This window comes from Zingiber officinale, chromosome 6B (assembly GCF_018446385.1).
Source record: "Zingiber officinale cultivar Zhangliang chromosome 6B, Zo_v1.1, whole genome shotgun sequence".
In the NCBI taxonomy this organism is placed as follows: Eukaryota; Viridiplantae; Streptophyta; class Magnoliopsida; order Zingiberales; family Zingiberaceae; genus Zingiber; species Zingiber officinale.
In genome coordinates, this window is record NC_055996.1 from 94,266,185 (window position 1) to 94,278,476 (window position 12,292).

Genomic DNA, 12,292 nt, shown 5'->3' on the forward strand with positions numbered 1-12,292 from the left:
ACATTAATGTATTTGACCGCTTTCCCCAGCAGGTCGTCGAAGTCCTTTGAGAGCTTTTTGACGATGGCTCAAAAAAATTCTCGACCATGGGATAAAACGCTTATTAATATTTTGGAAGTGGCGGACGGAACATTTAGTGCCACTTGATTGAATCTCTTGATGTATGTTTGTAAGGATTCTTTGGCCCCTTGCTTGAGCACAAACAAACTCAGGTTGGTCTTTTGGTATCTCCTGCTGCCGATAAAGTGGTGCAGGAAGACTTTGCAAAAATCTTTGAAGCATCAAATGGACTCAGTCGAGAGCCGGTGGAACCATATCTTTGTGCCGAGATGAAAATAGTGGTAAGGAACATTCAACACTTAACATCATCCGTGTATTGATGAAGGATGGTTGCTTTTGATGATGTAGGATCGAAAAGACGCTAGAAGGTGGGGGTGAATAGTATTCGTCACTTTATTCTGAAATCATGAGTTAAAACAAATGTAGTAGAAAAGAGAAAGTAGAAAGAGAAAGTGTTAACACAAAATTTTTTTTTTACTTAGTTCGGAGCCTTCTATGACTCCTATTCTAAGGTCCGCACTCGTTGAGTACTTTCGTTGGGCAATCACTATAAACTTGAAAAGATTATAATAATTTAAGTGCAATGTAATAAACTAAAATGTACCGACAACAAGTAAAGTGTAAGCTTTAGTATCGGTTGTTGAACTAGCCTTTCATTGTCGGAGTCTTCTTGGAGCAACACGCAAGTCCAAAAGTCAGAGCGACTAATATTCTAGAGCTGTTAGTTGAAATCCTTTTTATAGGCCATCTCTGGGCACCCAAACCACCCTCGAGTGCTTGGAGTGCTGATGTAGTGGCTCCTCGATAAAACTCCATCTTTGAAAATTTATCCTTCTCTAGGCCCCCGGACCCTGATGTGTACCGGCATATCAGAGTCTACTACCTCAACCGGTTGCCTGCATGGTTTGGTCCCTTCCCAGGCACCTGGACCAACTCTGAGTGCCCAGACCTCCAGGCACATGGATCCCTCTTTTTCCAGCTTTTTGATTCCAGTATCACAAGATTAGTACAACAAGAAATAACTTGGAAAGAAAAGTAGTAATATTTGACAATCTCCAGACATCTGGTCTTGACTTTGAGTTTTATTGAAACCCTAGGTCGGACTGGCGCCTACTGTTTTCTCAATTGGGAACTCGTTCTCACTGGATCTCTCCTTCAATTGCTTACCTCCACTTACTAATCGCAGACTTTCTTGATGTCAGGTCTCTTGACCCACCAGGACTTCTTGTCAAATCTTAACCAATCTGAACTTCAACCAGTTGTCAACCCAACTAGACTTCCTCTTGCTAGATCTCAATCAATATGGACTTCGTGGCATCTATCAACCTAGCTGGACTTCAGCCTGGTGTTTCAGTCCTCTAGACCTATTAGGTTCATATCCTGCTTACTTGGTAAAAGGATTACATCACAATATAATCTAACTTTAACCTTTGTCATACATCAAAATCTGAGTTTGATCATTAGTGTAACCTACACCAACAGATGATCTTCTGGGTCAGTCGCTCCTCCGTATTCTTCGATCGTCAAAGGGTGGAAGTGGCTCAGTAGTCTGCCCTCTAAAATTTCTTAGGAGAATGACACACTTATCCGCTCAGGGGAAATAATGGCCATTAGGGCTTCCTTGTTTTGAAGATCCCGAGCGAACGCGCCTCCAGAAGATGATACTTGGGGCCTTTCCATCCGTCCCATATCATCGAACGATGTGAAGAGCAACGCCCTGTGATACACGACCGGGGAGGATGGCACGGGCGGCAAGCTATCAGTTACGCGGGCACTTGCATGAAGCCCATCGGAGGGGGAGGAATTTGTTAGAACCCAGTTGGGGCTTCCACTAGGGTCCCTCGCTTGGTGTGAGGGCCCGTTATTAATGTAGCTGGGTCGTGCGGCAAATGACCCCCGGGTGCTGCTTGTTGTTGTTGCACTAATTTTTACGCTCAGCTCGCTATTAGCAGCTCTAAGTTTTCTTGTGATAAGGTGACTGTGGTGAGTTATCCAACTTCTTCCATCTTTGTGTTTCAAATTTAGGCGAAGTTCTCAGAGATGATGTCAAATTTGATCCTGTCTAAAAGCGGTGAAGATAGTGTACTGGGCAGATGACTCCATTGTTGACTGGGAGAAGACTCTGCAATAGAGAAGAGATGACACCTAACACTTCTTCCTGAGCACACCGTAAAGAGAGCAAAGGGGAGCGTTAGAGCAAGAACGAAGGAGGGGGTCTCTGACGTAGGCACTCTGACGCTGAAGTCAGAACAGTAGTCGAGCGAAATAGAGAAGAAGATGAACAATAGTAACAACTGATGAACTGCGGTAGGGAGACCTCGCGTACATGGCCAACAAAGAGGACATCTTTTTATACCGCCTCTCATAACCTCCACATTAATGCGGCGGCAGGAAATGTCTGGTATCAAATTAAAGTATGTCGGGTGGTGGAGTATGTATGATAGCCTTCCTATAGGTAGAGGAAGGCTCCATTACATGCATATATTAGAGTAATAACATATTCCCTGATAGATTGTTATGACTCTCTAACAATATTGTCTTTTAGAGAAAGTCCGATTGACCCTACTAGGTCGACCAACTATAGACTAGGAGTCATACTCATATGGAGAACTGGGCCTCAGATGTTTGACCAGCGCTAGGGCCGAGTAGATATAAGCTGAAAGTTATGCTTATGAGAAGTGGAGAGTTGTGTCTCGTAAGTTCGACCGGCTCTAGGATCGAGTAGGATATAAGTTGAGAGCCTTGTATTTGGAAAAGTAAGGAGCTGAGCCTCTAAGGTCCGACTAGCCTTTGAGTCGACCAGGTTTATGTTGGGGATTCGACATCTACTCGGGCATTATGTCTGGTCGGACTTTATGTCGATGGTTCATCTTGCACTTGACCGCTATACTTGAATATAGAGTTTAGTTTAGTCGAGTGATATGCCTAGATTATCCGATCGATCCTTTGGTTTGATTAGCCAAAACAATCAATAATGATACTAGATTTATTTTAGTATGATATCGATACGATCTGACAGTTAAGCTGTTTTTTTTTTTTTTAAATTTGATCATCATACCAGCTGACTTTTTTGACATCCAATCTAATTTCGTGGGTCCCATCTAATCAGTGACCAACTTGGCTATTGCACTATCTCTAGGGTTTTAATTTAATCTTGCTGATTCATAACCATGTAACGTTGGTTGTAAGCCCTGCATTATTGCCAGGTCATTATATTCACAAGTGCAGCTGCCACTGTCTTTGCCTAGATGCATTGCATTTATTTTCTTTAGATAATACAATATCTTTCTCATTATAATCGCACAGTCATCATTAAAGCAGAAGCTCGATCTTAAGGAGAAAATTTTGGGAACAAACTCTCTTCCTTTCTTTCTAAACATGTCAACGTCCAATGATCAGGAAGAGCCACTCATCTCCACCACATCTTCGTCTTCCTCTTCCTCCTCCTCCTCCTCCTCCTTTTCCTCTTCCTTCTCCGCCTCCACCCCCACTCTCACCATCATCCTCACCCGCCTTACGGCCACCATCACCCTCGTCGTCCTCTCCCTTTGGGCCAACTACGAGGCCTCCAAGGGCGTCGGCATCTCCGTGATCTCCTCCGCGGCTCCCTCATCCGCCGCCGCACGCCGCTTTGACCTCCTCTTCGTATCCAACGGCCGCGCCCACCGTATCCTCCACCGCGCCAGTCGCTTCGCCGAGAAAGCTCTTTACCCGGACGACCGATTCCCTCGCAAGCCGGTCGACCGCATCGCCATGCAACTCGCCAGCGTCGACCTCACCTCGATGGCCTCGGTGCGCCCTGGCGCCGCTTCCGGCGAATACGTCGTGCTCCTCAGCCTGGCCGTCATGTCGGCGGCCGATGCCGACGCCGCCGTGTCCGCCGCGGTGCACCGCTCGGTCGCGAGGCTCTGGCTATGGGACGAGGGCGGCGCGCCAGGGTCTCTGATGGAGGCCATGGCGGACTACCTCGCGGCGGAGGCCGGCTTCCGACCGAGCCCCAACAGCACGTGCGGTGAGTCTGGGAGGTGTTGGTGTTGGTCGGCGGAATTCGTGAGCTACTGCGAGGAGCGGGAGCTTGGGTTCGTGGCGCGGCTCAACAGGGGAATGAGGCAGGGGTGGACGGAGTTCACGGCTGACCACGCTCTGGGGTCTCCGGTGAAGCAGGCCTACGCCGAGTTCAGATCGCCGGCGGGTGGAAATCTGGAACAATCTGGGAATTCGACGTCGGATCGGGGGGAGGAGAGGCAGAGGAGCCTTTGAGCTGTCCGGCGCGCCGGAGCGAGAATATTCCGCCGTTATTGCCGATGTAAGATTTTTCATTTAAAATTTTAAAAGTTGATAATTTGTGTTTTTTATTCTGCGTGTCCCTTTTGGAAAATAAATATAAAAATGTAAATTATTCTGGCTTACAATTAGCTGTGGAGGTGTAATTTTACGGATAATGCAGAGTTTCGGTGCAATATAATATGTGAGCGACAGACAGTGCATTTATTTTTTATTTTAGATCATTTCTCATTTAGTCCTCTACCAAAATTGCATTTACTTTAATTATGGTTTTGGAAAAGAACAAAAAAAAATCATTGGAAGAAAAGCTGAACCATCTGGCTCTTGAGTCGTCATGTGGTCAAGGTTGAAACCATTTTTTTCTTATAAAAAAAATACAAATATTCAGACCATTTTTATTTTATCAAAAAGATCTAAAAATATATACTTGTTCTTATAAGTTACAAAGTAATAATATGTATAAGGAAAAATTTTAAAAAAATATTTAAATGTACATATGAGTTTATGATTCATCATTTTATTTTTTACGGTCTCAATCATTTTATATGTCTATTTTTAAATATTTTTTAAATATTCATTCTTTAAGCATATCTTTTTCTAAATTAAAATAAAAGAATGAAGGGATAATCTTTTAATAGCAGCTAAATTTCAACCATTAACAATTTAAATTTGTAGAATCGAAGAGCCAATTTAATTGAAGATTAAAAAGAAGTGACTCAATTTCACTTTTCCGTCAGCTTTGCCTCTGGAATCCATAAGGCCACTGCCTATTTCTTTAGAGGAAAAAAGGGGCCAGGTCAGAGATTAGAAAAAGAAAAAGACGATGGAGATTTCCCATCAATGGTCCAAAATGAGAAAGGTTCACAAGGTAACATAGGAAATTATAAAGCATGTATAATTTGACCTGATGATGGTGTAAGAATCTGTCGGTGAGTTAGATAGTTAATTGTAAGGCGATAAACGAAAGTCGAATTTGAGCCGGTATAGCTTTGAGTTTGGCTCAACTCGATTTATATTAATTCGATTTAAACTCAAGTTCATTCAAGTTGGTAGAATTGATCTCTAGCCCGAACTCGATATTTAATTATAGGCTCGAGCTCAATTTTTAATAAATAAATTAATATATTATATATTATAAAAATATATATTATTATTAGTTTATGATCGATGAATCACCGAGCAAGTAATAATTAGGCTCGAGCTCAGCTCGATTTCTAATTAAACCGGCTCAAGTTCGGTTCGAGCTCAACTCAATTTTAAACTTGAGTTGAATTTTGACCCAGCTACGACTCATGAACAATTTAATTCATGTACACCCCTAATTAATACTAAGGTGAGTACTAATAATAATAATAATAATAATAATAATAATAATAATAATAATAATAATAATATAATTGGTTTTGTAACTGAGTGTAATATAGTAAAATATTAAATTAGTTTATTTAGTAAAACCTTCAAATAAATAAGTTTTTGTTGTATTACCTAAGTTAAATCAAATAATATTTGGTTATATTTTATTTCCCATAACCTTAGTTATGTGATTATTTGGTAATCATAAAACCAAGATTATTTTAAACTAAACACACCCAGTCATTCGACACACATGCGACCACACCTCTATATATATACACACACACTAGTGATTGTGTAATCGTGCACGCGTTGCGTGCATTAGGTCCTTTATACTAGATGGGAGAAGATAGAGGGAGATTTGAGGGAAGAAAAATTGACCTATAGAAAATATAATTTTTGAATATTGCCTCTACTTTTATTTTTTTTAGTGGGGCAAAACTTTAATATTTTTATAATTTTATACACTTCTAGGGGTACTTACAAAACTATATTTTTTTTAGTGGGGCAAGACTCTAATATTTTTATAATTTTATACACCTCTAGGAATACTTACAAAACTATACATGGCTCCACTCCTGGCTGCGTGTGTAATATAATAATGAACACGTGCGAGTAACGAACTCTCCTTCATAAAAAATTAATTTAATTCTTTATATCAGATATTAAACTGATAAGAACAAATACTACACTTAATCTTAGCCAAAAGACCACTCATAAATTGGATAAGGGTGCGTCATACCTCGAGAATCCCAACAGCAAGCTACATTGTAAAGGACTTCCCCTTATAAAAAATTAATTTAATATCATACTTGATTTTAGCCAAAAAGCTGATAAAAGTATGCTTTCTAACATTACCGACCTAAGATATTTATAAAAGCTTATCTGCTCGCAGTATTACTAATTCTAAGATGTGAGACTAAAGAGAACTCTAGATTTCTAATTGATTAATGAGAAATTTTTTCAATAATACACCACAATTGAGTCTGAAGCTTTAAATCCCTAATTGATTAGAAAAATTTCTAATAATACGCTGCAGCTGAGTCTCGAACTCTAAATCATTGATTGATTAATAAGAAAAATGTCTAATTATACACCGCAACTAAGTCTTGAATTCTAGATTCCTGATTGATATGTTTGTGGAAAGTACTAATAAACCTTGAAATTATTTTTGGTGTGAAAAGAAAAAAGGATATTAATGTAATTTCATTTTGGGCTCACCAAAATTAGTTTGTAAAGGGGGTAGATTTTTAATAAAATAGTAAGATATATACACAAAGTTGTTATCCTACGATACTTATAATACGTGCATGTGGCGACTGCTCCGTTGGCATGCGGAACGTGACTTTTCTTTTGCTTTTGCATTTTCCACAAAACACGTTTGGCTTTTCTTTTGCTTTTGCATTTTTCAAATAACACTTTCCTCTTCACAACTAAAGTTGATCTCTCTCGTCAAACCTCTGAGGAGAAGCTAGGACAACCCTATTTTACTGCTTTGACGTTGTTCTCGTGTTAGAGTAGGTGCCCTAGAAAGCCAACTGTTGGCTAGGGCTTTATTGATTCATGTAAATAAACAATCTTTATTTTAATATAATTCAATTCAGTTTGACATTTACTTTACCTTTATACTCATACTAGATGCATAGATAAAGTCCTTGAATATACTATAGTGAGATGTAGTGGTACATATGATGGTCATCATGAGATACATCAATATTCACTATATATTCTAAATTTATTCCTAGTCAATTGGGTCTCCTAATAAACAAGGATAAAAGGTCGTCGCTCGAGCAAGAGAATAGCATCTGTAATGTAGTGAGCCACATTTCATTGGTAAGTACATAGAGATGTTCAAACATATAGATGGGTGATCATACAACGAGTTCATCGAACATCCCTCACACAAACTTTCCGAGTGGTTATCATTTATCGATTGGATAAGTCTTTGATTGTGATTGTACACTAGTAGTCTTTTTGACCCGGGACAACACTGAGACATTTATATGCTGAGGCTGCATTTTGACTCATTTACCGACTCTATTAAAGTCATCAAGTAGTGAGATTGGGTATAGTAACAAAATATATAGGAGTAAGTGTATTGCAGTCGGAGATTCGCTACACATCCACAGGTGTAGATCATATGTGTGAATATCTTATGTAATATATATATTGTTTTATAATGTATGAAGTCTCTGATCATAGCTGTAAGATGTACTTTAGGAAAGGAGTTTCCTAGTTATACATGCGACATCACTATAAGATATATTACATGGTTGTCGAATAATATATAATCTTTGATGTACCAATGGTTGTAGATTTGACGGGATATATGAGATGAAGAGACCGAACTGTACATTAACTATAATCGACTGATTCTTGTAGGTACTATTCAGTGATACCTAGGTAATTACGGGGCAGTGCTACTAGACGCTCTTGTCATGATTCATTGGGTGTCAATCAGAATTAGTTCTGACGTCCTATAATTAAGGAGTTGATCATAGGATGAGACTATTAAGAGTATGCCCAAATACAAGACAAATATACTTCTGAATCACAAAGAGTTGTGAACACATAGCTAGCTATATCCCTGAACTATTGAGGATCACACAAGTATTGATTTTCCTATTTCTCATTGAGAAAGTCAAATTCAAGTAGTTGAATTTGATGAATAAAGTTTGATGTGATCAAACAGTGACATGATCAAATGTTAGAGTAATTTCCAATTAATGGAAACAAGGAGAGTAGAAGAGTTCCACACAGTTTATAAATTAAATTTATATCATTGTAATAGTGAGCAAGTATATTTACCGCATCAACAATAATGAATCGTTAATATAATTACAATAAACTCATATTATTGGATTCTAGAAAAATTTTAAAAACACAATAGGCCAAGATGGAAAATACAATGGGCCTTATATGCTCAAGCCCAAGAAGAAATGTAATACATTAAAGATTGCATCATAAATAAATAAAAAAATTAAAAAGAAAAAAAAAAGGAAAAGGGGAGTTTTAGAAATGGTTTTTGGAGCCAGTTCCCTCATCCACTACTTCCACCGCGTTATGGAGTTCATAAATTCGGTAGCCACATTTTTCTTCCTCTCCCTTGGAGAGAAGTACATATAGAGATCTTCTCCTTGGTGGTGCGTGTTTTGTTCGGGAAGTTTTTCGTCTTTTTGGATTAGAGAAATTCGACAGCTCCTCTCAAAGAAACAAGATAGAAATCTTCTCCCTTTCTTCCATTGAAAAATCTTATCTCTTTATTGTTGTTTCTCCTCTTCAAGAAGTATTGTTGTCGTCCACCTTCTTGTAGAATTTTGGAAGGTGTAGCCCCTTGTTAAGAGCTATTAGATATCCCCTTGTGAAGAGATAATTGGGCAGCCTCTTCCTCATCTTCTAAGAAGACGTTTCAACCGTCTTGATAAAAAATGACACTTGATCACTAGTGCGATGAGGTGTTGAAAAGAGGACTTCGATCGTGGATTGGATTAGACGAATGACCCCAGCACCCCCGTCAACCCGTCCCAAGGCCAACACGGATGAGTCAACCCATCCCAGGGCCAACACGGAGGAGGTAAATTATGGGCGGCTACTAGCCTTTGGAATAGTGACTAGCGGTTTTGCCAAGATTCGAACCCCAGACCTCATGATGGCAACACCTCATGCGCTAGCCACTAGACCCTTTCGAGGGGACACATTTATGCTTATACTATGATTCATATGTATATTGATGCATGTGTTAATAATTTTATTTAGGTTATGCTTAGATGATCTAATATATTTATTTTAGATAGTTTAATATGTCTAAGTAAAATGATTAAATTAACATTATATGAATCAATCACACGATAATTTATTTTTATTATGCTTATAGGATTTTACTTAGACGATTATATTGTAATGCATGTTTAGATAAAGATCATGCTTATGTTAATTTAAAAATCCATACGAACACTCATTTGATTTTATTGTTAAATCATAAATAAAATTTTAAATTTTCACTGTACATAGGAGTGTAGAAACACGATATCTGAATTTCGAATTCGGTTCCAAAGACCTCACCCCTCTGGTGTTCCTCGCTCTTAGATCCGCGCATGGCTACGAAGCTTCTAGATCCTCGGGTCTCTCACCGTCTCTCTCATCAAACCTCCAAAGAGAAGCTAGGGCAACCCTATTTTGCCATCACGACGCCATCCTCCGGTGTTCCTCGCTCTCAGATCCTCACGCGGCCGCAAAGCTTCAAATCCTTATGCCCCTCACTGTATCTCTCGTTAAACCTCCAAAGAGAAGCTAGGGCAATCTTATTTCTCCGTCGTGACGCCTCTCGTTAAACCTCCAAAGATTTTTCAATATGTATCTATTTCTGAAATTAACAACTATTGAAAAATCTGAAATTAACAACTATTAGATCTTGTCCGTGAGCTTCACAATTTAAATGTTCAGGGTTTAAAGTATTCTATAATGTTCAGGGCTTTAGATGTTTGACCCTCTTATTGTATGTTGATTCTTCGTTTTTTTTAAGTTATCCATATGTGCAATTTAATAAGTTTTTTTATTTAAACTTTCTTGTACATTAGTTGTAATAAGTTCTTGTACATTAGTTTTATTTTTCCATGATCAGTACATAAGGTCCATGTAATTTGATTAAGCTTAGTTCATTTTGATGCACCATGTCAGCCTCTTGAATTCAACTCATTATTCTAATATCTTACATGCGTCTAATATGTCTCAATAATATAAGTTATCCTATGAATTATAAAGGGTGTAATAAGATTATCCTTATGCTATGGGATCATGTGTATCATCTTGTCGCCCCCAGGGGCTGGATCAGTTGGTAAGTGGCTGGGAAGTTGTATCATGACGCAGCGGTTCGAGTGTCGACGGTTGCAATGTGGGATAATATCCCCGTCTGCCGGCTTAAAGCCTCGAACCCCAGCCACTTGTCAGCCCAGCATTCACCCTGATTAACCCTCCTCCTACATCACCGTGGGGCAGGCGTAGGGGGCCGTCGGGGCGGCGGATTCCGCCTTTTTTGTATCATGTGTATCATCTTGTCGTCCAAGGACGTAGAACAATTGAGGGTGCATGGTCTTATGATTGAGAAGTTCAAAGTTTGATTCTTGGGATATCATGGTCTGGGGTTAATGTCTCTGTCAAACACTTTCAACTATGTACCTATATTTACCTCCCTCCATATCCGTGGGATCGACTTTAGGAGGATCGTTGATGTGACGGTTCTTTATGTGTATCATCTTGTCTCGACAAAGTCGAGGTAAATACCTCCTTTTATGTATTATTAACTATTCCAAATACTAGTAGCCGTCCGTGATTTACCTCCTCCGTATTGATCCTGGGATGAATTGACGAGGACGTTGGGAGCGAACATATTCGTCTGGTACCATCATGTGTATCATTTTGACATTTCTAATTTGACTATCTGACATATGATTTTAAATAATGTCACATGTGCCCCAATAATATAGCTGAGTTGGTATTTAGGTGACAGAATTATTTTATTGAAAAGGATTGATTTTCACAGGGTTTATTTCTCTAAGGATTAAATACCCTCTCATCTAAAAGGTTGCTTAGTATGTGATTTATTTTTCTTCATTTTGCTATGAGGCCGATGATGAGGGACATTCGAAGTGAAGAAAATTAAGAGTGCCAAAAATAAATCTGATCCGATGACCCAAGCTGAGTTGATTTGAAAAATTCAAGTTCGGATGGAGCATTTTCGGATTCGGGTTAGGCTCAGATTGGAGCATCTTTGGGTTGAAAATTTTCGGGTTGGGTTAGACTTTGTTCAAATTGACCCAGGTTGATTTAAATATAGGGTTTAATATATTTTTTGAGGTTAAATCAAATTTTATTTTAAAAATTAAGATATTTTTATGTATATTAATATAAATATTAGTATAATAATGATGGAATACGGAGAAAAAAGTGATAATTATAGAAAAAATAATCAAAAAATAAAGTGGGTTTGAATCAAATTTTTGAATTATTCTTTAGGTTAATCGAGTTGGTCGGATTTAAATTCGGGTTTAGAAATTTTAGGTTAAATTCAGATTGAAACAGATTCAAGTTATTTTTTTTTAAAAAAAAATAATTCAAACGGAACCAATTCGATTCATCCGAATTAACACGTTTTAAGAAAATCATCTTCTGCTCCATTAAATAATGTCATACGTCCTTAATTGTAAAAACCTAAAATAATACATATAAATATAAATGAGCATGACATATAGAAATCGCATATCTTTCAAAAAGAAATTTAATATGTATAGAGTGCATACGTCCTTAATTGTAGAAAATTAAAATAATACATATAAATATAAATGAGCATGACATATATAAATCGCATATCTTTCAAAAGAAATTTAATATGTATAGAGTTTTGATACAAATAAGATACATGTATGTCATGATATAACAACCACTAAATTCATGTATAATTTTTCATAATTTAAATTTAAAGGACGAATAGTAGGGTAAAATCTAATAGCATAAATATATGATTATGTATACATATAATGATGACATGACATGTATCAATAGCAGTATTTAGGGTGTCATGATTAGACCCTCATTAGAA

General features: G+C 38.1%; 1 protein-coding gene and 1 pseudogene across 1 annotated transcript; one reads left to right on the top strand and one right to left on the bottom strand.

Annotated features, from left to right (window-relative positions):
• The first annotated feature begins 3,301 nt into the window (after positions 1 to 3,301).
• Positions 3,302 to 4,547, top strand: LOC121990433. The gene has a single exon (XM_042544565.1). It carries the CDS (start codon positions 3,439 to 3,441, stop codon positions 4,318 to 4,320), a length of 882 nt encoding a protein of 293 aa, XP_042400499.1. The 5' UTR covers positions 3,302 to 3,438; the 3' UTR covers positions 4,321 to 4,547.
• A 1,715-nt stretch (positions 4,548 to 6,262) lies between these two features.
• On the bottom strand, positions 6,263 to 6,424 carry LOC121993505 (annotated as a pseudogene).
• Positions 6,425 to 12,292: the final 5,868 nt, after the last annotated feature.